The sequence below is a fragment of the Siphateles boraxobius genome, unplaced genomic scaffold (genome assembly GCF_051911475.1).
Source record: "Siphateles boraxobius isolate OS27281-9 unplaced genomic scaffold, OSU_SipBor_1 53, whole genome shotgun sequence".
Taxonomy (NCBI): Eukaryota; Metazoa; Chordata; class Actinopteri; order Cypriniformes; family Leuciscidae; genus Siphateles; species Siphateles boraxobius.
Genome location: NW_027509175.1, coordinates 13022668 through 13048267, shown reverse-complemented (window position 1 = coordinate 13048267; position 25600 = coordinate 13022668). Strand labels below are relative to the sequence as shown.

The following is a 25600-nucleotide window of genomic DNA, read 5'->3' as shown; positions in this document are numbered from 1 at the left end:
CTGTTAAGGTCTCATTGATGGTCTCCCATGGGAACGCCACCGGTTTTCAAGTGCACACACCCTTTCTGTTAGAGAGCCGAGCTCGCCACATTGTTTGCAAGGATGCCACATTCTGTAAAAAGAGCAATATTTCATCTCTTTGTTATAATATAGAATGTTTTATGCTTTAGATGCCTCCTCGTTCACAGTGTTATTTTTAGTTTCATTGAGGTACTATTATAGTTTTATTGTTTTATTCCAGTTTAAGTTTTGAAATAAACAGTAAATTTTGAAATATATATTTTATTTAATGATATATGTATATATATATATATATTTTTTTTTTACATTATAATTTAATTTTAGTTACATTTTTAGTACTTGTTTAGTACTGTCATCTTTATTGTTTTTTTCAAACATGTCTATTGTGTTATTATTAATTTTAAAACAGTTTAATATTAATTGAAAAAAATATGATTTTCTTTTTTTGATTATTTTATTCCAAGTAACACTTTTTATGTAGCCTATAAAAATCATATTTTTATTTTATTATTATTATTATTATTATTATTATTATTATTATTATTATTATTATTATTATTATTATTATTATTATTATAATTATTATTATTATTATTATATCTAATTGTATAATGCATTTAATTATTTTATTTTTTTATTTATTATTATTTTATTTAGTTTCCTATAATAACCCTGTGTCTTGATTTACCGTAGTACGGCTGTGTGCATTTGTGTTGGCCGGTAATTGAGCATCAGACTTGTCAGAGCCCGTGTTGTGACATTATGTGTGTGTTTTCCTGGCACTGCTGTGTCCCTGTTGACCCCCTGACATTTGAGACGTGGCTAAAGTGCAGACTCTGTCAAGTGCGGCACCTTTCATCGGAGAGCGGCGGGTGGCCCGGGGGTGCAAACCTAACACCTTATGACACTGGTCTGAGCCTGAAGAGCTGGCCTGGGAGTGAAGGGGACCGTCGGAGATCAGGAGACAGAACCCCTGTGCAGAGGCTCTGATATGTTTCTTTTAGTCAGCGGCCGTATGTCGGGGTTCATCAAAAAAGCAATCGTCCGCAGCTGTCTGAAGCAGTCACAATGAGCCGATGGGTAGTGCTGATAAATGATAAAACACGGCCCTTCACCTTCACCTTCAGATAGCAGGTTCGGCGAGGATACTAGGGGTGACTTTTCTGTCTGTCCTAGCTGACTGTTAAGATGGGCCTTTTGAGTGTACAATAAGTGACACCGGACCAGCCACACTGGGACCGTCTTTCTCTTTTACTTTTCATTTGAAAATCCAGCCAGACGTGTGTCCTTCCTCCACTGAAAGAGCCTTTGAAAGTGCACAGATATAAAGTGAAACACCGAACCCGTTACAAAACTCGCACAAAGATCTGAAGTGAGAATTTAAAATCTGTTCAATTAACACACAATTCACACACATATCTTGTAGATGTGAGCAGTAAATATGTATTTAATCATTTATATATTAACAATACGGTCGCATTTGTTATTGCATAACATGAAGTTACACTGGATGATATAATTTTTACAGCATTTATTAATCTTTATTAATGCAAATTCATTCATGTTTTGTTTGACTGTGTTCACAGTGAATTAATTTACGTTAACAGATGCATGATATATTATTAATTGTTGAAATTAACTAAGATCAATAAATGATCAAGTATTATTTATTGTTAGTTCATGTTAACTAATGTGGTTATTAATTACTAATTACTAATTAAAACGATTATATATATATATATATATAAATTTTTTTTTTTTTTTTTGAATGTTTCTCATGAAATGAAAGCGTGGTGTCGCTGGCAGTCGCTGAACTGCTCTTTAGTTGACTGTTTGAATCTCTTTGATTCAATATGCTGGTGTTAATGAGGGTCAAACTATTGTTCCTATGATGCTGTTTAAATGTTACCATCTCCATTTTAATTACTCACCAAAGGCATTTTTATTTGCATTTGGCTCTCAGTGAGTATTAAGCTAATATTCTGGGTTAAATACTTGAGTTCCACGGAAAATGCTTATAAATATGTAGCAGGAATCATCTTACAATGTGAGTCTAAAGTCTGACACATTACCCAGAAGAAACACCAGGAACTATTAACTTTTTCACATCTCTGGATATTGTGTGTGTGTGTCTGTGCGTACGCATGTGTGCGTGTGTGCGTGCATGAGCGTGTGTGTGTGTGTCTGGTTGGTATTTACACTAACAACTCGACATTAGCATATACTGAGCTCTGACTATTCCTTTCATTTTGGATTTTGCGTACAAGTTACCTTCCAAAAACATACTACCATGGAAATTTGAACACTTTGAACGCTTTTTCCTTTTGAAACTTTTCTATGGGCATGATTGATTGCGTCACACCATATTACAGCAGGGAACATCAAAAGTGGTTGTTTGTGATTGCACATTGGCCATTCGTTGGTTGAAAAGAGCATAAAAATAAAACCCTTATTACTTCCATCAAAAGTGTTCTCAATAATGTTTCATTAATGCCTATTGTGTAGGTGAAGATAGTGTGTCGATATATGTGTCTAACCGTGTCTAAAGTGCACGTGTCTATTATGCCTTGTTGGGAAGCGTCTTTGGCCTTGTTTTTCATAAAGTCACTCTTGAATAGACCTAGGGAGAGTTGTGGATCATGTTTTTCATCCCCTCAAAGGGTGAAATCATGATTTGTGGAAGCGTTTTAAAATTATTATATGTAAATGTCTTGTAAATGTCCCTCGTATTGAATCATTTGAATGCGAGAAAGAACAAACTGGTATGCGTACGCACTTCAATCTAACATTCTTGTAAAAGCATTCAATCTGTCACCCAAATTTCACGACCCTTAATATTGGCACAAACTCATGATTAGCACCAGCGTCGTATAATCTTTATGGACATCCAGCCATCGGGAAACCACGTCAAATCTGTGCCCTTGGAAGTTGTTGAGGAAGTGTTAGTATCTGTCAGAGCATCTAAACACAATAAAGCGCCAGTAGAGCGTGATCTGCCGCAGTCGAGCATTACAAATACAGCGGCTGAGCTCTTGTCTTTATTACCTCGCTCACATGTGTGTGTGTGTGTGTGTGTGTGTGTGTGTGTGTGTGTGTGTGTGTGTGTGTGTGTGTGTGTGTGTGTGTGTGTGTGTGTGTGTGTGTGTGATCTGCGGTGCGGTGGCGTGCTAACCACAGCAGAGCTGATTGTTTTGGAGCCAGTGTCTCGGCTGGGGGGTTAAACTGTCACTGTAGCTCTCGCTGACTCTTGTCCTCAGATAACGTTCAATTAGAGAGAATTGGTAATTGTAGGGCTAACTGCATGTGAGATTATGATACTGTAGCATAGGAGATGTGGGGAAATAAAGAGACATTTTGCAATAGGTTTTGAGGCCCGTAATACTAAATGCTAATGCTTTTCAGCAATGCAAGCTTTTTGAAATATGAACAGAAAGCATTGCATTCTCAGTGTTGGCACTAGAGGTGCTCTATTAAATGGTCTTCTTTACTGTCGGATTTCTCTTTTAGATCAACTACTGTTATTGCAGAGCAAAAGTTTGAGGGAATATCTCTGAGCAAGTTAGTAGAAACAAGTTTGTGAAGCTAGTTACTCAGTGTTCCTTTATAATGTATATGCTGTTATAGTATTTATTCATATTTTGACTTTAAAAAAAAATATATTTAACATTAAATTTTATTGGTTTAATGGAACAGGCATGTATGTGCAATATGTGCAAATTGCAATGTTGTGTTAGCATATAAAAAACATCTATTTTTATATGTTTTTGGCCCCTTTTTTCCAGTAAAGATATGAATATTCAGCTCGATGGGATCATTTTATTGCTCAAAGGTTGCTCTTTCAGATCTCAGGAGACCTTGATTGAGATTTTTAAGTATGTTTAATTTAAGAGACCACCGTCTCTGTGATGTTTCTTATAAAATGCCTTTAGAGAAATGCAAATTAGACACAAATGAGTTGCAGTAAAAGCACCTGACAAGCAGAAGCGATTGCAATTGTAAAGAGATTGTTTGTCCTCTCTTTTGGATTAAAGGTCCTGTTGAGTGTGTAAACACATTGTGCTGAATAAACACACGTGTTTCAGAAGTGTGATCATGCAGCAGAAGCGTAAGAAATGCTGTTGTGTGGGTTGTTTCTGTTGCCTTGGGCATAAGCAAGGTGGTTTGAAAAGTTCACATTAGTTTGGTTTAGTTTGTGAAAGACGTGTTGTCATGTTTGTTTAAAATATTTCCATCCATCCATTCATTTTCCAAACCTCATTTCCTATATAGGGCTGTGGGAGTTTAATATTTACTCGAATGAATGAGGTCAACACAGACGTTACGCTAACAGTCCACCAAACTCTAGCTCCAAGTATTATAATAATATCTTATACTTACCAATCATGTTTGGGTCAGACAATAACATGTTGCTTTTAGCAAAGAATTATTTATATAAAATTTATTGTGATCAATCAAGCTTAGCTTTCCCATTCGTATGTAAAAGTGATAGTATTGTAAAATGAGTTAGTTTTGTGCAAAAATGTGAATGCGTATTCAGAGGATGCTGGATTCTCATTTCCTCTTTTCCCACTTTTGAATCTGTCTTTCTAGTTGACAGATGGCGTGTTGACTTTAGCCGTGTTAGTTCACTGGCAGTGCATCGGTGTTAATGATGCGCCTAATGTCCGAAGAAAGGGCATGTGATGCTGGCGTGAGTGCTAATGTAGATCTTTAGAGAGATTGAGCTTCATTTGGATTAGTAGGGCATGCACTAGTTTGTGTGATTGTCGGTAGATTTCTGTACATGCATTCCATCTTTTGTGAAAAATAAACAGCATTGATACTGAAAAAGAGAGCTGCAGTAATGTGTATGTTTATAGGCCATACCATAAGTTACGCATTTCCATTGGCTTTTGGATTATTGCAGAAAATAAGTTTTGTGATTCTGACATGTTTTGTTCATCAAGATATTCCTCACAAATGAGCACAACATTTATAAATTTGTCAATATTTTTCAGAATATAAATAAACTACACACGGTCGCATGACTTCAACGTCACCATCGCTAAGCTAGTAACTCTTTCAATCTTTATTTTGAAATCTTCATGTTGGACATTTTGAGTTAGAATAATTTGCAAGAGTGAGAGTATAGAGTAAATAATTATTAGTTAAATGTATGAATTAGCTTACTCAAATATTTCAAGTTAAGTGCAATTAAAATGTATGAGTGCAAAATTAAAATCTGCTTAAACTTAAAAAAAAAATGATGTAACTGATTACCGAAAATCTTTTGAGTTTTGCCAACTTATTTGGGTTTACAGTGAGTGCATTAACACATACAACTTTGGATTTTAAAAATGTATTAATAAATGTTAAAAATACTGTTGACTAAAATTAATAAATCCTGTAGAAGTTGTGTTGATTGTTAGTTCATTATGTCAATCCAATAAATTATAACTAATGTAAACAAATGAAACCTCATTGTAAAATGTTGAGGCCTGTTCACACAAGGATGATAACTATAACGATAAAGATATAGTTCTAAAATTCATTCCTAATATAAAAGCATATCAGATTCAACTATAACAATAACAACATAGAGGAACAATATGTTGAAATCACTTTCAGAATGTTATTTTTTTTCCAGTTGATGAATGATAAAAACATTGACAGCCAATCACAATCCATCCTGCTTTAAAGAGCTCAAGCATTTAAAGTGACAGTCGACAAAACTGCTATAGTTACTAATATAGTTAGTACTAATATACACTAATACTGTTATCGTAGTTATCTTTAAAGTTATAGTTCTTGGTGCGAACAGGCCATATTTTTTTCTAAAACATACTCATCTTTGTTTTATTAACGAGTAAGAAAAAATCTAGTTTTACAGTGTCCCGAAGTCACACTTAAGACCCAAGAAGTTCTTTAGTTGAAGTGGTGAGGAGCCCAGAGTCTTCATGTCAGCTTTTGCTTCTTATAAACTACTTCTGTCACTTCTTGCACCTTCTCAGACCTTCTCTGACATTTGAAACGAAAGAGAGGAACAGAAGGAGGTACTGCACCTTCAGTGATCTGATTATATCATATCCAAGCCTACACTCGCAAACTGCTCCTTTCGAAGTTTCACTCATGTGTGTGTCTGTGTGTGTGTTGGGTTTGATTCTGGAGGCTCGTGCCAGATTGGATTGGGCATACTGTCATAATAACTGCGGATTAGATCCATCTGCTGACAGGAATGTTCTTTTTGTCGTGCCAAACGCGTCACATTAGAGCAGCTCTAAGCTTGTCGCGTTGCATCGCATCTCTTAACACTCTTCAAGGTTAATTCTGTGCCTCTTCCTAAAACCATTGGTCATATATTTTCATTCCCAGATGCGGCTGACGAGTCTCAGGATTTGTTCAGCAAGATTTCCCATGGGTCGGTTTACCCTGGCTATGTGGTTCAGCGCGGAATGAGAAATCAAATGTGCCAGGCTTAAAATGGAACACAATGTACCCAACAGGATTTCTGTGCAGTTGCTCAAAGCCATTTTATCTTCTCCCAGTACATGCAGCACAGTATATTATTGTCCTTTATGGGTTTTTATAAGCAGGACTCCCCGTTTCAGATCTATCCTGAAGGCGTTTCCTTACAGAAAGATTGAGGAGGCACTTTGCTCGTGCTTTTCTTCGCATCAACAGCATGCTGATATAATGATATCATTGTGCACTTATGATTCAAATCCCTTTTAAGGGGAAAAAAAGGGATTTGAGCATATGCACTACAGTTTATATTACACCCGAGAATGATGCAATTGGTTGCATTCAATTTCACTCAGAATTGAATTTCACAAAGAGTTACAAAAGAAAGTAGAAAAACTGAAATAGTATATATTCAAGTAATATGAAGGCATATGAAGTGTGGCCAGAAGATGAGAACATGTTTAACTTTGTATATGTTAGTTGACCAATGTGAGTTGGTAACCAGTTATCATTCTGTTGAGAGGCTCAGAAGATATCGAATAAAGACAAGCAGGTTCAGTTGTGGTTTCAGAAATCCATTGTATTGGGTTCCTGCTTGATTTCAAACAGAACCGGATCTTAGGCATTACAAACCATTAAACGCTCCATCAGAGCTGTTGGATAATGCGCATTATTGTGATAGATCTGAGCATTATGAATCTAATTGAATCTTTAAATTGAATCTTTCATTTGATTTTTTGAATCAAGTGATCCTTTTTAGTTGTCTTCTTTTTTTAAATCTTTGAATGTTCTGAATCTAATCGTCGTATTGAATCATTAATCATTTTGAATCTTTTGAATGTAATATTTTTAATTCAGTCTTTTGAATTTTATCTCTGATTTGAATCTTTGAATTTAATCAAATCATCAAATCTTGCATCAAATGTCAGAACTATTAAAGGAAGTACTTAATTTAGATCGCTCTACATGTACCAGAGCACAATTAGTGTTTACATTTCCTTTAACATGATATGCTAATGATTTGAAATGTTAAATACCTAATATACTTTTTTCCAAGTTCATCTTTTCGTTCATGTTGCTGTTTGAACATGAAAAAGCTCTACAAAGATTCAAAGTTCCTCCAGCAGGAGTTATTCTCTATATCAGTGTCAGTGTTTCTGAACTCCATGAAACACCTCCATTGTAGTCTTGAGTTTTATCCTGGAACAAACACGTCACAATATTCCTCATTTAAATAATTCATATGCATAATAAAGGGGGGCGGGGCCTGGTTGAGTTAGTTAGTAGTGTGTTGAAACTGGTGGAAGGGGCGGGACATTTCCCAAACACACTTAAAGCACTCGACCAATCACAACACACTGATCCAGCTGACCAATCAGAGCACAGTGTGCTTTTCAGAAGGAGGGGCTTCATAGAGACAGGAACTAATCAGAGCGTTACTGACAGACTGGGAAGAGAGGAGCCGCAACAATGGAGAATATGGGTTTTTGTTGAACATTCAAGCATGAAAATCTTTTCTTGTAGAGGCCAGAAACAAATCAAGACTTTGAAAAAGGACATAATAGGTTGTCTTTAAGAATGGTTGGCCGAAAGGTTTTTTCAACTATTGTATTAGTCAGTGAAAATGTATAATCAGTGATCAAGGCTGTCAAAGACTGATCTATTCTGAATTTATTTTATTTATTGTTGCATTGAGAAGAGTTCAAATGAAAGTTTCTAAAATTAAAATAAAATGCATGTGGTATTTCGTGGCTTCCAGGTTGCCAGCAAAAAAGTGTTAAAACTAGTGTGGTTTTGGCCATTGGCCTGTAAGCAGAATCACAGCTCAAGGGATTGAACGATTGCGACTGACTGGTGTGAAAAGGGGGGATTTTATTGGAATTCGCTGCTATTGTGGAAGGCGTCTGAAGCCGGAGCTCATAAATGACTCACAGGTCTCTCTGTCCTCAGGAAATCTCGGCTGCTGATCAAGCTTACTGCATGTTGCATTCTCCATGGCTTAGCTGGATTCCTGGGCTTTTCAGATTGATTTGCGACAGGAATATCAGAGCATTGCGAGGATGGCTGCTTTACTTTCATGAAAAATGCATTGTTTTGCATGCTTTCTAGCTGTGAAATGTAGAAACATGGAAATGACCTAGTTTGTGCTCCCGCATATCATCTTGCACGTTGAACACACGTCATATTTCTCCTCCATCACTGTTGGGCATTTCTTCTGCATGACAGTGGTGTCAAAGTTAAGATAGATTTGTATTAAATATATGCAGTGGGCAAACCCACAGGAACATTTTATTGCTCACAGGTTACGCTTTAATAACTCAGTGCTATGCGTGTACATGAGCATGACTCTGGAATAAATCATTTTGTTGACATCAAGTACCTACAATCTATAGTATTTATTGGCTTAAGGAATATCATTACTTTTATACATCGGTGTACCTCAGCAGCTCCATTTTAAAGATATGTAGGTGTAATGAAGGTGTTTTTAAAAATCTGGTCGGTAAGATTGTCTCTTCTGCTCGCCAAAGCTGCATGTGATTGATTAAAACAGTAATACTGTGAAATATTTGACGTAGCTGTTTTATATTTGGATATATGGTAAACTGTAATTTATACCTGTGATCAAAGCAGAATTTTCAGCATCATTACTTCATTCCTTCAGAAATCATTCTAATATGCTGATTTGATGCTCAATACACATTTCTGATTATTATCAATGTTGTTAACAGCTGTGCTGCTGCTTCATATTTTTTTGGAAATCTTGTTTATTTCCAAGATTTTTGGATGAATAGAAAGTTCAATTGAACATTATCAACATTCTAACATTAAAAATTCCTTTACTGTATTTTTTTTTATCAATTTAATGCATTTTTACTGAATAAAAATATGAATATCTTTAAAAAATTATAATAATAAAATTAAACAAATCTAACAGGCCCCAAACTTTCGAACCGTAATGTAATTGGTAGAATGTATTGCTGAAATTCAATAATGAAACATGTGATTCTTCATTTAGGGCATTTTTGTGAATCAGTCATAATCTTCTTATTAAAAAAATAAATAAATAATAATAATAATTATAATTATAATTATATATATATATATATATATATATATATATATATATATATATATTCAGTAGTAATAGTAATAAATAATTACTTTAAACAAAAATTTATAGGCCTATAATTAGGGCCCAAACTAAAGAAAATTATTGCATATATTGCTTATCTGCACTCTTAAAAATTTGGAAAAATTGCTTCTCGTAGTAATTTGAATATATTCGAATACATTACTTGATATCCGATAACCGTTCGAATTTGATTTTTCTCAAAAGTGACAGCCCTAATATATATAATTCATTATAGTTTTACAGTGATAGAGAAGTCAGCAGGGTGTTTCCATTAAACAGAATCTGTCCTTCCAACCTCTCTGTATTAAATGTATACTGTATTAAAGCATAATAATAATCCCATGGTTTTGTTCTCAGTCTCAGAGTACAACGTAATATCCTTGTGGTGTCCTTCGTTTAAAGTCACATTTGCTCGCAGACAGACTCTCTGTGTTGTTCTGCGTGAAGTAAATGGCTGATTAGGAAACGGCGTCAGCGCAGGGTGTGTGAGAGGGGCTGCTGTGATGAAACTGCAGAAACACACTGCGTTCAAAGCTCTCCTGCGCTCAGCATTTGATGTCGGAGTGTAAAACAGGGAGCGTCAGAGCAGCTCCGTTTGATCCTCTCCGTTCACAGTCTTCAGGAGCTCCAGAAACACTGCTAGATTTGGAGCGGGAGAGGAAGGGAAGTTTGGCGCTGTCTGGATCTGAAGGATCATCAGGATGATGAAGACAGGAAGAGTTTATCCTCCAATCCGGAGGTGTGACGCGGCTTCAGAGTCGCAACTGATCCTACGCTTGTTCTATCAATTACGAGCCGATGGTAGAGTCGTGTAAAGCAAAGATGTTGAAGGGTAAATAAATCAAGCTTGACAGAATACATGTGTTTGAAACATTTGTAAACTATCTCTCGTACAGAGCAGGGCGATACTGCAGGAGCTTAAAGCAAGAAAAGAAGCGCTTTCGCTCTATTGCAAAGAATAAACTGAGGCTTAAGATAGTTAGCGTAGGCCGTACTGCATAGTCTATAGCCTATATTGTATTCTGCCTACCATTTTTATATTCCTTAAAAACATTCCCTTATTCAGAAATAAAAATTGTTATTTTGCATAAAAAAAAACGTAACACTTGACAGTCCAATTACATATTTAGTTAAGAAAATTATGTATTTTATACTGTGCATTTTGGAAATTGCAGTAGGCCATCAACGGTTGTCTGTGCATAAAAATGATGATGATGATGATGATGATGATGATGATGATGATGATGATGATGATGATGATGATGATGATGATGATTATTACTATTATTATAATTTTCAGTGCTATTTTAGTATAATTTTATACTATGTAATATTTATTAATAATTTGATTTAGCTTTTATTTAAAAAAATAATCTTATATTTATTTTACTTTAGCTTTATTTCAATTACTAAAATGATTTGTATTAGTTTTAGTTAATGATAACAACACTTGTTTCATACATTTAAACAAACAAGTAACACGTTTTTGTATTTTTTTTGTAAGGTAATTGTGAGAGGAAGTTTAAAAAATAAACAGTCATAATATCTAAAATCCCAGTTAAAAGACAAACTTGCAATTGTGAGATGTAAACTCACAAATAAAGTTGCGTGAAACATAGGTTGTGTCTTTTCTTCCCTATCTGAGTAAAAAAAGTCTTCTGGAACAATGGAACAAGAACAAATGTGGGCGGGGCTTGATGGATGGTCAAGGTTTGCTATTGGTGGATCTCATGTGAGTGACAGGTTGCCCCACCCTCGTCATCAGAGAAGAGAAAAGATGAGCTGCAATAGGGAGGAAAAGTTGTTTTGATTAAAGATTATGTGCAGGGATAAATCATTTAGAATAAATCTGCAATATTCCATAAAAAATATGACAAAGTCGTAATTATTATTATTATTATTATTATTACTCTGAAGCAGGCTTCTAAATTAATTAGCACACCTGTTCTCGTGCACACCTGTACTGTATATTCTGTATATTTTTACACTCGATTTTCAGGTTTTCACCCTTAGTGAAACCTCGTGTTTGGTGCTGCAGTTGTAGTGTTTTAAGGCAATGGCTCACAGCACTGTCAGGTTTGATCAGAGAAATCAACACAACATGTCCTTTCAGATCTCGTTGTGAGCGATCAGCCCGCATGTTTCCAGCTGACCGTCTGCTCCTCTCAGTGTGGCCTTGACCTTTGGAGAGCGCCGGCACATGATGGACAGAAGGTGGCTGGCATACAAGCTCCTGAGTCAAGTATAAAGATAGAGAATGACATGCAATTATCGGAGGCGGTTGGAAGTAGATACTTGTCTTCTCCGAAGGCTAGATGTGAGAATGTTGCCATTCGAGCTCCGTCAACAAGTGTCTGTGAATCTTTGCGAATGTAGTGTCCTGAAAGAACATGTTGACACTGAAAATGGACATGCATTGAGCGGACAGCTCAGTTCAGGGTGATTTGAGAGACATCTTTGACCTGTTCTCAATGCAGTTCTTCACTCTGAAAAACAACTTTAAGTGCGGCACAAACAGCGTTTAGAGGTCTTAGGTTGTGAGTGTATAGTGTAGTGTCTCTCTAGAATATATTTCAGGCCAACACGTTTCTCTGTTCCTTCCAACAGCCTGGAAGGCAACTCTCAAATGCATTCACACACTCATCTGTTCAACCAGGACTAACATTTTCCCATTGTTGATTTCTCCTGCAGGTCAATATATCTCCAGGATGCAGTAAAGCACTGACCAAAATGTTGTTCTGTCCGTATTGTGGAGGAATGCCAGGCCTCAGACCCTGTGCCAACTACTGCCAGAATGTGATGCGGGGCTGCCTGGCCAACCAAGCCGACCTGGACCCAGAGTGGAACCTCTTCATCGGTGAGATACGCTTCTGTTTCCAGCTCGCTTTTCAAATATTGATTTCTTCGTTTGGATTATAGCCAGATGGACGGATACTATCTATGGACGGAGATTTTCGTTCCATCCATCCATCCATCCATCCATCCATCCATCCATCCATCCATCCATCCATCCATCCATCCATCCATCCATCCATCCATCCATCCATCCATCCATCCATCCATCCATCCATCCATCCATCCATCCATCCATCCATCCATCTATCTATCTATCTATCTATCTATCTATCTATCTATCTATCTATCTATCTATCTATCTATCTATCTATCTATCTATCTATCTATCTATCTATCTATCTATCTATCTATCTATCTATCTATCTATCTGAGATATGCTTCTGTTTCCAGCCCACTTTTTAAATATTTCTTTCATTCATTCTTTCTTTCTTTCTTTCTTTCTTTCTTTCTTTCTTTCTTTCTTTCTTTCTTTCTTTCTTTCTTTCTTTCTTTCTTTTTTTCATGCAAGCGTTCTATCTATCTGTCTATTTATCGAGTCAGCTATCTATCTATCCATCCATCCATCTATCTACCGTTCCATTCATCCATCCATCCATCCATCCATCCATCCATCCATCCATCTATCTATCTATCTATCTATCTATCTATCTATCTATCTATCTATCTATCTATCTATCTATCTATCTATCTATCTATCTATCTATCTATCTATCTATCTATCTATCTATCTATCTATCTGAGATACGCTTCTGTTTCCAGCCCACTTTTTAAATATTTCTTTCATTCTTTCTTTCTTTCTTTCTTTCTTTCTTTCTTTCTTTCTTTCTTTCTTTCTTTCTTTCTTTCTTTCTTTCTTTTTTTCTTTCTTGCAAGCGTTCTATCTATCTGTCTATTTATCGAGTCAGCTATCTATCTATCCATCCATCCATCTATCTACCGTTCCATTCATCCATCCATCCATCCATCTTTCTATCTACTGTAAGTTAGTGTAATCACTTAATTGTACTGTATTGTATTGATAGTTGGTCCAAACAAAGTGTTTCAGTTTTTCAGGCCAGTACGTTTTGCTTTCTGCCAAGAATTGTAATGGCATAGCTTTAGCCGACTCACATTGAGTTCTGGCTCCATTCCAATCTTCATTGTCCTGTTTCATTTAGAATTCTGTCACAGTAAAATGTGTTGTGAATGCTATTCCATGATATAGAAATGCAAAATTGAGAACTTGCTTTATTTCAAGAACTCTGCTAATTGCTCCAAGTCGGTTTTCACCTCCTGCACTATGCAAAAGCTACATCCCCGCCTCTCAATCCTGTTGAATGTTTAATATATTCTCGTTGATGGCAGTAAATATAGTTTGAGTGATGGTTCAGCTTGATTCATATGACCTATAGGCACTCGCTTTAGCAGCTTAATGCCGCCCACCCACAGAACTGATACAGCGAAAGTCAATTATGCTTTTCTTCCTCTTACCTTCAACACTCTCACTGCAATGTGAAAAATGTATGTGTTGTTTAACTTGGAAAGTGAAAATTAAATTTGTCAGTCATTTGTACATTCAAGGTTCTTTTTAAAGGGGTCCAATAATGTCCCTTTTTTCAAGATGTAAAATAAGTCTCTGATGTCCCAAGAGTGTGTATTTGAAGTTTTAACTCAAAATACCCCACATATATTTTTATAGCATGTGAAAATTGTCCCTTTAAATGCAAATGAGCTGCTGCTCCCTTGCCTGCTGTGTGTGTGTGTGTGTGTGTGTGTGTGTGTGTGTGTGTGTGTGTGTGTGTGTGTGTGTGTGTGTGTGTGTGTGTGTGTGTGTGTGTGTGTGTGTGTGTGTGTGTGTGTGTGTGTGTGTGTGTGTGTGTGTGTGTGTGTGTGTGTGTGTGTGTGTGTGAGAGAGAGAGATTACCTCACACAGACACGCACTGATAATTATAGAAACTGTTCAGCCTTTTATGTTCAAACCAGAGGCGGACAAAATGAAGAAGAAGTGACAACATGTAGAATACAACAGGACATTTCTGAATGGATAGCTAATGAATTTATATAGCTGATGTGGAGTTAACTATCTTCAAGTTATTGATTAGCATATTCTGTCATGATAATCTATAAATCCATATATGCTCCATGAAGATAGAACGGTGTTGCGTGTTTCCGGGACAGGGTTTATATTTAGTGAAGGAGCTCGTTGTAGTTCCTACCAGCCGTTTGTTGTAGTCCTTAAAAAGCAATTTCTTTAAAAGAAAGTATCCCCTTTTGCTTTGAACTTTAAGTGTTGTAACTCTTCAGATATTGTTTATGCATCAAACAGCAACATTACACACTAACTAAAGTTAGAAAAGTGAAATCATTATCAACCACTTCTTTAAGCTAAACTTCCTGATGTGCTTTGCCTTCTTTCTCAAACCACTTTGGCTTTGTTTTGCATTTTTCAGAGCTCATTTTCTGCGGTATAGATTTTAAATCAGTATATTGCTCCCCTCAGAGAGGAATTGACTGGCTTTATAGTGCCGCGGTTCGATTAGCAAAAGAGGATAATTCATTTTGCTTTGAATATTTATAGAATGGCCACACAGAAACGAGTTTTTGTTTGAAATGGCATCTCTTTGTGCGATCAACTTGGATTGGCTGGCCTGACCTTTGCTCCATGTGGCATACGTGGCATTTCGCCGTGGCCCGTGTTGATGTGCCCTTCTCACCTGCATTGATTGGCAGGCCTGAGAACATTCACTGCATCGATTGAAGAAACTGTGTGGTTTCCCAAACTTTCATAGGGAATGCCTTTTGGAAATTGGCACTATTAAGTTGATTACGTCGACTGGCGTATTAATTAATTTATTAATTTATTGTAATGGACGAAGTCAAGGGCGTATATATGCGATATGGGTTAATGCAATTTAATTATAGCAATTCCCAGAGGAAAATCTGCTCTTTTGTAGTTAAGGATATTTAATGGTTCTCATGCATGTTTTAGTATAAACTTTGGCTCAGATGTTTCTCCCAAAATGCATAAGCTATAAAACATTGAGCTTTACAAAAATTAATGTGGATAGCACCTCAGATCAGAGAAATTGAGATTTCAGATTTTTTTAATATATATATAGTATTCAATTTCTGTATACTGTACATACTATTATACCTATCTTAAAGCACTGTTTACAAGAGTACATGGGTCAAACACAACGAAAACTATATATTTTTGTGCATTTTGACAGGACAAGTAACAATCTGAACCCATCTGACTAGGCCAGTAGAAAAAATTGAGCAGTGATATATTGAAGGGCAGGTAAATTGAAAATAAATCAAAGCACAGTTGTAAGAAATTTAAAAATTAAGACATATTCTAACGGATGTCCACTGAAGGCAAGTTGAAGTGAGAACTCATGTGCAATCGAACATGAGCAACATGAGAACAGAATACAAAATAAAAGACATGGAAACATAAACGTGAACCAAAACCCTAAGCACACGTGACACATATAGTCATAATAACAAATACTCTGAAATGGATAGTGATAATGTTGATCTATCCCAAATGTTTTTAAATATTCTTTAAATACATGTTGCATTTGTAGATTCAAGCATCTCATATTACAATTCTTGCATGTAATGAAACAGCTTGAACCCATAATGTATTTGTGTACCTCATGCTAGGATTTTTTATTTGCTAATTGTGGTTTGTTAGCCTTCCTCCGAGGAATCATATTTTGCGACATAATTTTGGTCAGCAATTAAAGATTCCCGCTGCGACACACTAAAGTTTCCTGTTAAGATGAGATTCCATAGAACAAATGTAACCGTCGTAAGAAATTAGTATCCTGTGTTATTAATTTTCCTTCAAAGCCGTAGGGGTTTGCATTCATCTCAATTCGCGAAACCACAGGAGACGTCATGCCGCCATTAGCCTCGGCAACGAGAGCGGCCCGAGATCACGCTGTTGAGAAGAAAACAGACGGACGGGGCATTTCATCAGACCCAATGAGTTCCAGTTTCACAGGAAATCAGATGTACGGTGCAAACATCAGGCCATCGGTTTATTCTTATCCTGATGAATATGCCACCTCTGGTCTGGGGTCAGACGGACGAGGAAGTATCATTTCAGCTTCATCCTATGAGCATTCGTCTCTTTCGGCTTCTGAGTCTCAATTATACTGGGTGACGCCTGAAAGGTTTTGTGTGTACAAGGACACAGTTTGCTTTATTCACTGACTTCTTTTTCTCAGATTGCATTTTGAACTGATACTCAAATTTTCAGTATATGTACACACTGTACGGATTATACAATGACTTTCTGAAGGATCAGAGCGAATTTATCAAAGAGATCTCTTATGTGAGATTTATTTTGGTGTACATTTTGAGATACACATATACAGTGAAAAGACACTTTTTTAAAATAAAAAGAAAGAAAATTAGAAATTAGAAAATGTTGCATTGTGATAGTATTTATTTGCATGACAGTTAATTACATTTCCCCCTCCAAATTCCCATTACATATTTTGTCTGGACGTTATTTATTTATTTATTTATTTGTTTTATTTATTAATCACAAAATGCATTTTTTATTTTATTTTTTTCATTGTGGAAGTATTTATTTTCATGACATTTATTCACTTTTTTTAATCACATTTTCACTTCTAATTTTGTTGTCCATTTTTACCTGGACTTACTTTTACTTTTACAGAAGATCAGAATGAATTTATATGCAATGCATTAAAAAGTATTGATCTAATTATGTGTCCCAGTTGCAAAAACTGAAATTTAGCACATATACAGTATAGTGCGAGGGAAAATCTTCAAATCTGTGTCTCATTTTTTATTATCGAGGACGATTTGCAGTAAGCTATGGTTGCATGTTTCTGTCACAGAATAAAAAAATAAAAGGTAATTGCGAGTTTATATCTCACAATGAAGATATAAACTCACAATTGTGAAACAAAAAGTCAGAATTTTGAGATAAAAAGTAGCAATTACCTTCTTTTTTTTTTTTTTTTTTTTTGGGAGCCTCATTCATTTATTTTTAAGTTATCTATTCCCCTTGTTTTCCACACAATCATTTATTTTATTATGAAGCAGCTTTCATGCAAACAGTGCTGCAGGGACAATACAAGACCAGACAAAATGAACAAAATACAATAATACAATTTTCATTAGATTCAAATTAAATGAATGCGTTTTAAGCATTGTGTAGTATTGCTTCTAGACACATGCTAGTATGTTTGAGATGGATAAAAATGTCTCATTTTAATAAACGTATATTAGAAAAGTGTTGCATAACATCTTACAAAAAAATATCTAAATCTTAATCTTAAAGTGCAGTAATTTCAGTTTTAATCCGTGTTTAACTCAAATGAGTTTTTGATTATAATCCTTCTTGACCTTATAAAAAGATCCTGCTGTTATATAATCATCAACAGCAAACTCAGTGTAAGCCATGCTGATTAAATACAAATATTTCCTCTGCCTTATTGATCCTTAAGGGGAAATTCAGGAAGGAACAGTTTGACCTGAATGTGATATGAAGGTGGCCTTAGATGAGGTGAATATGAGCTTCTGCAGTGCTTGTGCTGTGGAAAGCATTATCATTATGCTTTGTAAACAGAGGACAGATTTACTAGACGTAATGCCTTGAAGTGATGCTTAACGCTTAAATGTAAATGCATACAAAGTATATATATTTGGTGGTGTCAGATCAGTGTTGCGTGCTCCTGGCATGTGGCGATCAGCTCATAAGTGCTATTAGGATATGATTAGGGATTTGTGTAATATCTGAGTGATGTTGTACAGCAGAATCAGCTCTACTCGTCCTCATGGCTGCGATGATGTCCACTGGAAACATGTAGAGTTGTGAAGTATTCTCAGCGAGCCACTGAGGAGAAACTACAACTCAATTACACACACACATCCAAAGCTGCATATTAGGAGCGGTTGGGTTTATAAGGTGAAGAACTCTACAGTGACGTCCTCAAACACTGAAGCGTACTACACCGAGACCCTCAGCCAACAAGATGGAGTGACTTTTTTTCCCAGAAAAAAATATGATAATTTAACTCATATCGTTTGGTTTTAAAAAGAAAATAAGGAACCTTTGACTTTTCATTGGAAACTTAAATCCGAGCACTGAGCTTGAAACATTGCTTATATCTAGTCTGTTTTTTTTATGGTAAAAATTACTAAATATTGTTAATACTTTTCAATGCATGATTTAATAGGAAAATGATTTGTTGGATAGTCAAGAATATTGAATTAGTTTGATTTTAAATATAAGACATATCAGAAAGAATAAGCTTATTTGGATTTTTATTTTTATTGTGGAAGTAATTATAATAATAATACTAATAATTATTATTATTTTAATTTATATAGTTCCTTTCCCAAGCTCAAGGACGCTTCACAGTAACAGTAAAGAACAAGCAACAGTTTACACGTAAATGTACAATAGACATTTGCCCAGTCCATAAAGCAAGATGAGCGATTGCAGTTGCATATCACATTACATTTAGAATACAAATACAAATACACTGAAACAAAAACACTATTTACAGACAGCATGGAAGGTGGACAGTTACAGTAAAGATGCAAAAGACTGATGGTACCCAAGTTAACATTATGACTGTAATGCAGAGGCATAAAAACAAAAATGTGTCATGACTGATAATACTGTCTAAACAAATGGGATATGAGTTCATGAATTATGTTCATGATGGTTAATCACTCACAGTTCCCCTCCAAAGTCTGTGTGTGTGTGTGTGTGTGTGTGTGTGTGTGTGTGTGTGTGTGTGTGTGTGTGTGTGTGTGTGTATGTGTGTGTGTGTGTGTGTGTGTGTGTGTGTGTGTGTGTGTGTGTGTGTGTGTGTGTGTGTGTGTGTGTGTGTGTGTGTGTGTGTGTGTGTGTGTGTGTGTGTGTGTGTGTGTGTGTAAAAAAATAAATTATATATATATATATAACACACACACACAAAGGGGAGGGGAACTGTGAGTGATTAACCATCATGAACATAATTCATGAACTCATATCCCATTTGTTTAGACAGTATTATCAGTCATGACACATTTTTGTTTGTATACCTCTGTATTACAGTCATAATGTTAACTTGGCTACCAATCAAACTATTTTTTCATTTATTGTAAGAATGGATATAAACATACAGACAGGCATATACTGAGATTTTGGGGTGAAATTTGACCAGTATATGTTCTTGTCAGATTTCAATCACCCTTAAACACATTCAGGCTTCCCTCATTCCCCAGGACTCAGTGAGCCGTATGTGTTGAGGTCAGTGAAGGATGTAGGAGTCATTATTGTACATGTGGTGTAGGAGGGAAGGTGTACCTTTGCTTATACATCACTCACACACACACTTTCATGATAAATAGCCACTGCTCGCTTTTATGACCAGCATGTCATTATCATTTTTCTCGTCAGCACCATGTTGGGATATTCGGTGTCAGAAAAGGTGCCACAGTATAATGAATGCCTGATGGCATGTCCTCACCGCGTGGACATAGCTTAAGGCTACATCCTGCATACGAATGTGCTTTTGTGCATGAGCATGAAGAACTAACAAAATATGTTATAGAAAAGCTTGCACTTTTTTGTGATTTTTTTTTAACCTTTTGTGTGCTATAAAAACAAACATGAAATATTAAATAAAATATTAAATACATGTATTTATTATAAATTATTTATTTATTTATTTAATATTATTATTTAATTTTGTATGCATTTATTTATTTATTTATTTAAATTAAAATATTTCACATTTTGTTTTGAAAAGAAAATGAGGAATCTTTGACTTTTCATTACAGACTTTGTTAATGCTTGATTTATTTAGAAAATGATTTGCCCAAATTCGAGAACATTTAATTTGTTTGATTTTAAAATATAAGAAAGTAAGAAAGACATAAAAAATAGGCAAATTATTTATTTATTTATTTAATTTTAATTTTTTTGGAATTATGTATTTTCATGTTCCCCTCAAATTATGTATGATGTATTGTCTGGACTTTTAATGTATGACTTATATATACTTAAAATATGATATATTATAGTATGTATGCTAAATATATTTATGGTAATATATATATGCATATATATATACATATATATATATATATATATATATATATATATATATATATATATATATTAGCAGAAATATATTTAGCATACATATATGAATTTCTATCATATGTATTTGGTCATCTTGTACTAGTGCAACTCCAAACATAGCCCTACTTTGCATTAATCAGTAAATGCTAAACATGAATTCTGTCTTTATTTAATGCTGCGCCAGCTAAACCTTCCTGTCTTTGTATCGGATTTTTCTTCATGCGCCGGGCTAATTACAAAGGCTAATTAAGATTTAGGCCTGTGTTGTCCTATGGTGAGTCCTTTGTCACCACAATGTAAGTGATCCGCATTGATTTTATTTGCTCATTTCTTTTTAATTGCATGGCTTTGTCTCCATGTGAAATCGGAGCTTGCAGCAACCTCACAATTCATGAAAATGTAAGTCAATATTATTTCCTCCCCTTGCACACAGTGTCCTTGTACATATATAAATCACGAGTGAATGCATTAGATTTTATAAAGGCTTAAACGGCAATAATGTTGCATTTAAGAGGCTAATGTTGATCTCACAACAACAAGCAGAGTCGAGAGAGGGATTTTCATTTATTCAAGCTAAATAGAGATAACAACTTATGTCTTCCCTTATATTGTATTATCCTCACCGCAAAACAAGCCCATAATAGCTCATATGGAACCTCTTTATAATAAAGTTGTGCTTTTGTAACAAATTCTCCACTTTAACAGCAACTTTCTGTCTGTAGGGGACGGTTTTAATGGTTTTATCTGTCAATCGAAGAGCTTCATTTAGTGCTCAGATACGTCTGATCGTGTTGCGTAACTCCCCACAGTTGTGCAACACTTTCTAATGTGCTTTACTTCAAATGGGTCAGTTTTATCTCTTGCTTAAGCATGAAGTTAGTCATGCATCAGAAGTTCATATCTGCTTTGAGATCGCAAATGCACAATGCTCTTGTTCCAGCTCTGAGTGGAGGTAATTATTCCTCATAATTCCTGTGAGTGACAGCAGGTCAGCCAAACCGTTGCCATCGGTGACCGTCTCCATGGCGACGTGTCCAGCTGTCAGCTGTCATGACATTGTGAGGAGGTGCAGATGTTCACATGGTGCCACCGAAGGTCCCTTTTGCCTTGGAGAAATGGGAGGAAATGATTTCATGTCCATTAGTGACTGTCAGTCAAAGCAATTATTGTCTGGTTTGTGAAAATCAGACGTTACAAGTGATCATATCATGTCATAGAACATTTGATTTGCTCTACCATATGACAGTTTCATAATAATAATAATAAAATATATGTATTTATTATTATTTGTATTATGTTTTTTTTTCAGTAACTTATACAATACTTTTTTTTCTTTTATTTTCTCACCTTTCCAATTTAAGCAAATTAAAAATAAAGTATTATATATTTATAAGTAATACACATATATAAAGTCATATATAATCCGGCAATGCGTTTTATATATATATATATATATATATATATATATATATATATGTGTGTGTGTGTATATGTATAGGTATATATATATATATATATATATGTGTGTGTGTGTGTATATGTATAGGTATATATATATATATATATATATATATATATATATATATATATATATGATTACATTCCAATTAAAACCTTCATTTTAGAATTCCTGAAAGAGTAGAATAGTTGCATCAGAGATCCAGAAAATTATTTTTTTCTGTAACAATCATTGGCAATAAAACTAATTTTGATTGCATGTCGGTCAGTCCGTCACAGACAAAGAGGGATATACGGTCGCGAGCGTCTGTCATTGAGAGTGTGATGGAGTCTCTGTGGAGTCTCTGCTCGTCCTCTCTGCACACTTTTTTCAAGGGCCGTGTTTCTTCTGCCTCTATCGCTTTCACCTGCGATGTTGAAACACACACACTCTTGGCTGGTGTACTTGAGCGAGCACTATCTCTATCCTCTTTTTCTTCCAAGTGATTGAGTCACAGATGGTAAACGGTGACAGATCTGACAGGTACAAACCAGATCCTGAACCCCTGGCTGACAGAAAAACAGCCGAGGACCGAAATATGAGCGCGGCTGGTGTTCACTTCATACACACGTCTCACCGATGCTCCGTGAGTGGGTGTGATTCTTCCTGCAGTTTGTTATTAAGAAAGATGGCATTTTGTAGATTGTGCAACTGTGTGTTTTTTTTTTTAAGTCAAACCCTCACTGAGAGTTTATATCGTTCCTGCTTTGTCACTCAGGTTGTTTTAAGTGCTGTCAGTCGACCTTTACATTTGCTTTTGATTAAAGATGCTCCTAAATCTTGTGCAAAAGCTCCTTGATAATTCAGTTATTCTTGTTTGTGATGTTTTGTTGTGTATTTTCACATGCAAATATTAGAAAACAGTCCTGCCTATTTTGATATTTTCTGGAGATATAGAGCTGATTCATTGGCAGAATGGGCTGGTTGCATATGTTGCTGTCTTTACCATAGACATGAATACATATGCAGTTATGAAAATACACTTTGCAAATGATTTTGCCGGGCGTCATTTAAATCCCCGGGCCCTGGAGCTGTGCTGAGGGCCATATCCACCTCCTCCCTCAGACTCCAGACTCACAGGGAATGTGTTTTGACAGAGAGTTGGACTGGAAGTGCATCTCACAGTTGGGAGAAGTTTCTGATTACTGCTCGTATTACTAGGAATGTTTCAGGATGGACAGGGAGAGGACAGGATATGTCCAGGATACCATCAACCCGATCACATACAGATACACACAAAAAAATCACAGCTTCGAGTTCGTGTTTTGGTCTTTGTAATGTTTTTGAAAGACGTCTCTTTTGAAAGGCTGGACTTATTTGATCAAAATACAGTAAAATTGTGACATATTATTACAATTTAGAAGAGATGTTTTCTATGTGAATATATTGTAAAATGTAATTTATTTCTGGGTGATCAAAGCTGAATTTTCAGCATCATTACTCCAATCTTCAGTGTCACATGATCCTTCAGAAATCATTCTAATATGATGATTTACTGCTCAAGAAACATTTCTGATTCCTTCTTATGTTGAAAACAGTTGTGCTGCTTCATAATTTTTTGGGAAGCTGAAATATGTAAATCTTGTAGAATTCTTTGATGAATAGAAAGATTGTTCCGCAACAGAACAAACAAAAATGAAAGATTCTCAGAATTGCATGATATAAACATGCAAATATGACTTTATAACACTTAATTGAGGGTTTATATCACGCAATTGAAAAAAGTAAAAATTGTGAGATAAAAAGTCACTACTTTTTAATTTTTTTCAGTGGTGAAAATCGAGATGTTGTAAATCTTTTTTAATATTGATAAATGTCTTTACTTCCACTTTTGATAAAGTTAATATATTCTGACTGAATAAAAGCAGTTTATTTAAAAAAAAAAGGTTCTGTTTATAATCAAAGGTGTCCCACTTTATATTAAGCGGCTATAGGTACTATGTACTTACATTGAAATTAATACACCTGACTTTAACCTCACCCGTATCACACCTCAATAGCAGCACAAGTGTTTTACGATACAACATCAACACAATAAGTACTTTGTACTTTGATGTAAGTACATATTACTTAAAGCCACTTAATATAAAGTTGGACCGGTGTTTTTTTTTAAATACATTTTTGGCATGCTGCTATAGTAATGTCATGCTTTTTTAGACAAGTACCACGGTATTCTCTGTGGCACCTTAGACAAGAACTATTGTACACGAATAGTGTGATCATGCTGTACTATAGATGGAAAGGTGTTTATTGTCTAGAACGAGAATAGAAGATAATAAGCTGCTTCTTAAACTCTGAATCAGTCTGTGTAATATATGAGATTCATATTTGTTATCTGAATTGGAGTCTGGTCATCTTGAGTGCTGGACTCGGCTTGTTATTGGCTTCAGTCCACAGGAGTGTCTTGGTAAACAGCTCTCTAATGGCTGTTTGCGTTCACCTCCCTCTCAGTGGCTTGTTTCATTGCAAAGCCATTCAGGTTAAGCTAACACAAACACGCTTTTATCATGGGGAGCTGTGGCTCACCTCTGTGTTCGCCTCCCAGCTTCTGAACATCAGCCCTTTAATGGGACATCACGATCTGTTGGAAATGCAGTAAATAGAAAGACAATATCTGGGTTGTTGTGCAACAAACTGAATAATAAATCAGAAGAGTTTTGGGAATGCTTGCGTAATAGCTTTTGGCCAATGATAACCTGTCCGTCTTCCAGAACATTTTTCTGTTAGTGTGTAGCTGTTGTGTTCCAAGCGTTTGTGGCTTTTTTCACCAGGAAAATTGTTGTTTTCTTGCAGGAAAGGTTCAATCAACATATCTGTGGTTCAAGCTCTTGAAACACACTCTCAGTGAAATGCTAATGACAGACATTTAGCAGCAAATGCTCTTTCCAGTTTTACCCCCAAACCATGATGAAAACAGTTTGTTTCAGAGAAGTCAATCTCCTCTATAGCTAAGCATGTGTTATGTTTTCAGAGGCTTGTCACAGTTTATGTGCCTAAAGATGTGAGGCGATCACACTCTCGATGTAAAAGGAAGCTTATTTGCTGACGATATATAAGCATTCTTTCGCAGACATTTAAGCTCTTGTCAAGCCGGCGAATTAAAATGAAAGGGTCCTTCACTTTTAATTACTTTTATATCTTCATTGCTGTTGTAGCCATGGTCAAATATAATCACCTTGTAAATGCAAATGGCCCATAAATGCAAGAAAAATGAAACTGGCTACGTGTAAGACTTTGCTGTTGTTTTGATCAAACGCAGCATGAGAAGTGTATTAACATATGTGTTTGTGTGTTGACTTTCAGACATACGCTGACATTTTTTAGCAAGTTAAGCTGTAGTCTCCCAAATACATTTACATCTTATTAGCTCAAATTGAACTCCCGTCTCTCCGGAGAGCTTTAGAGAAAGAGGTACAGCAATCCCATCATTAAAATGTAGCACTTTATCCACAGCTGGCCAACCATGAATATCTGTGTGCCTCTTACCAGCCGGGACACTATCAAATTCTCCACTGACTTGTGAGACCAACTGTCCAATTAAGACCGG

The 25600-nt window shown here is 35.6% G+C and overlaps 1 protein-coding gene across 2 annotated transcripts in view; it reads left to right on the top strand.

The window, feature by feature from the left end:
- gpc6a (glypican 6a) overlaps positions 1 to 25600 on the top strand; it is a 227648-nt gene that overhangs the window by 134420 nt on the left and 67628 nt on the right. For both annotated transcript variants that reach the window (XM_077205398.1, XM_077205399.1), the window contains exon 4: positions 12287 to 12452. In XM_077205398.1, the coding sequence (XP_077061513.1) occupies positions 12287 to 12452 (166 nt within the window). The remainder of the gene's footprint in view (positions 1 to 12286; positions 12453 to 25600) is intronic.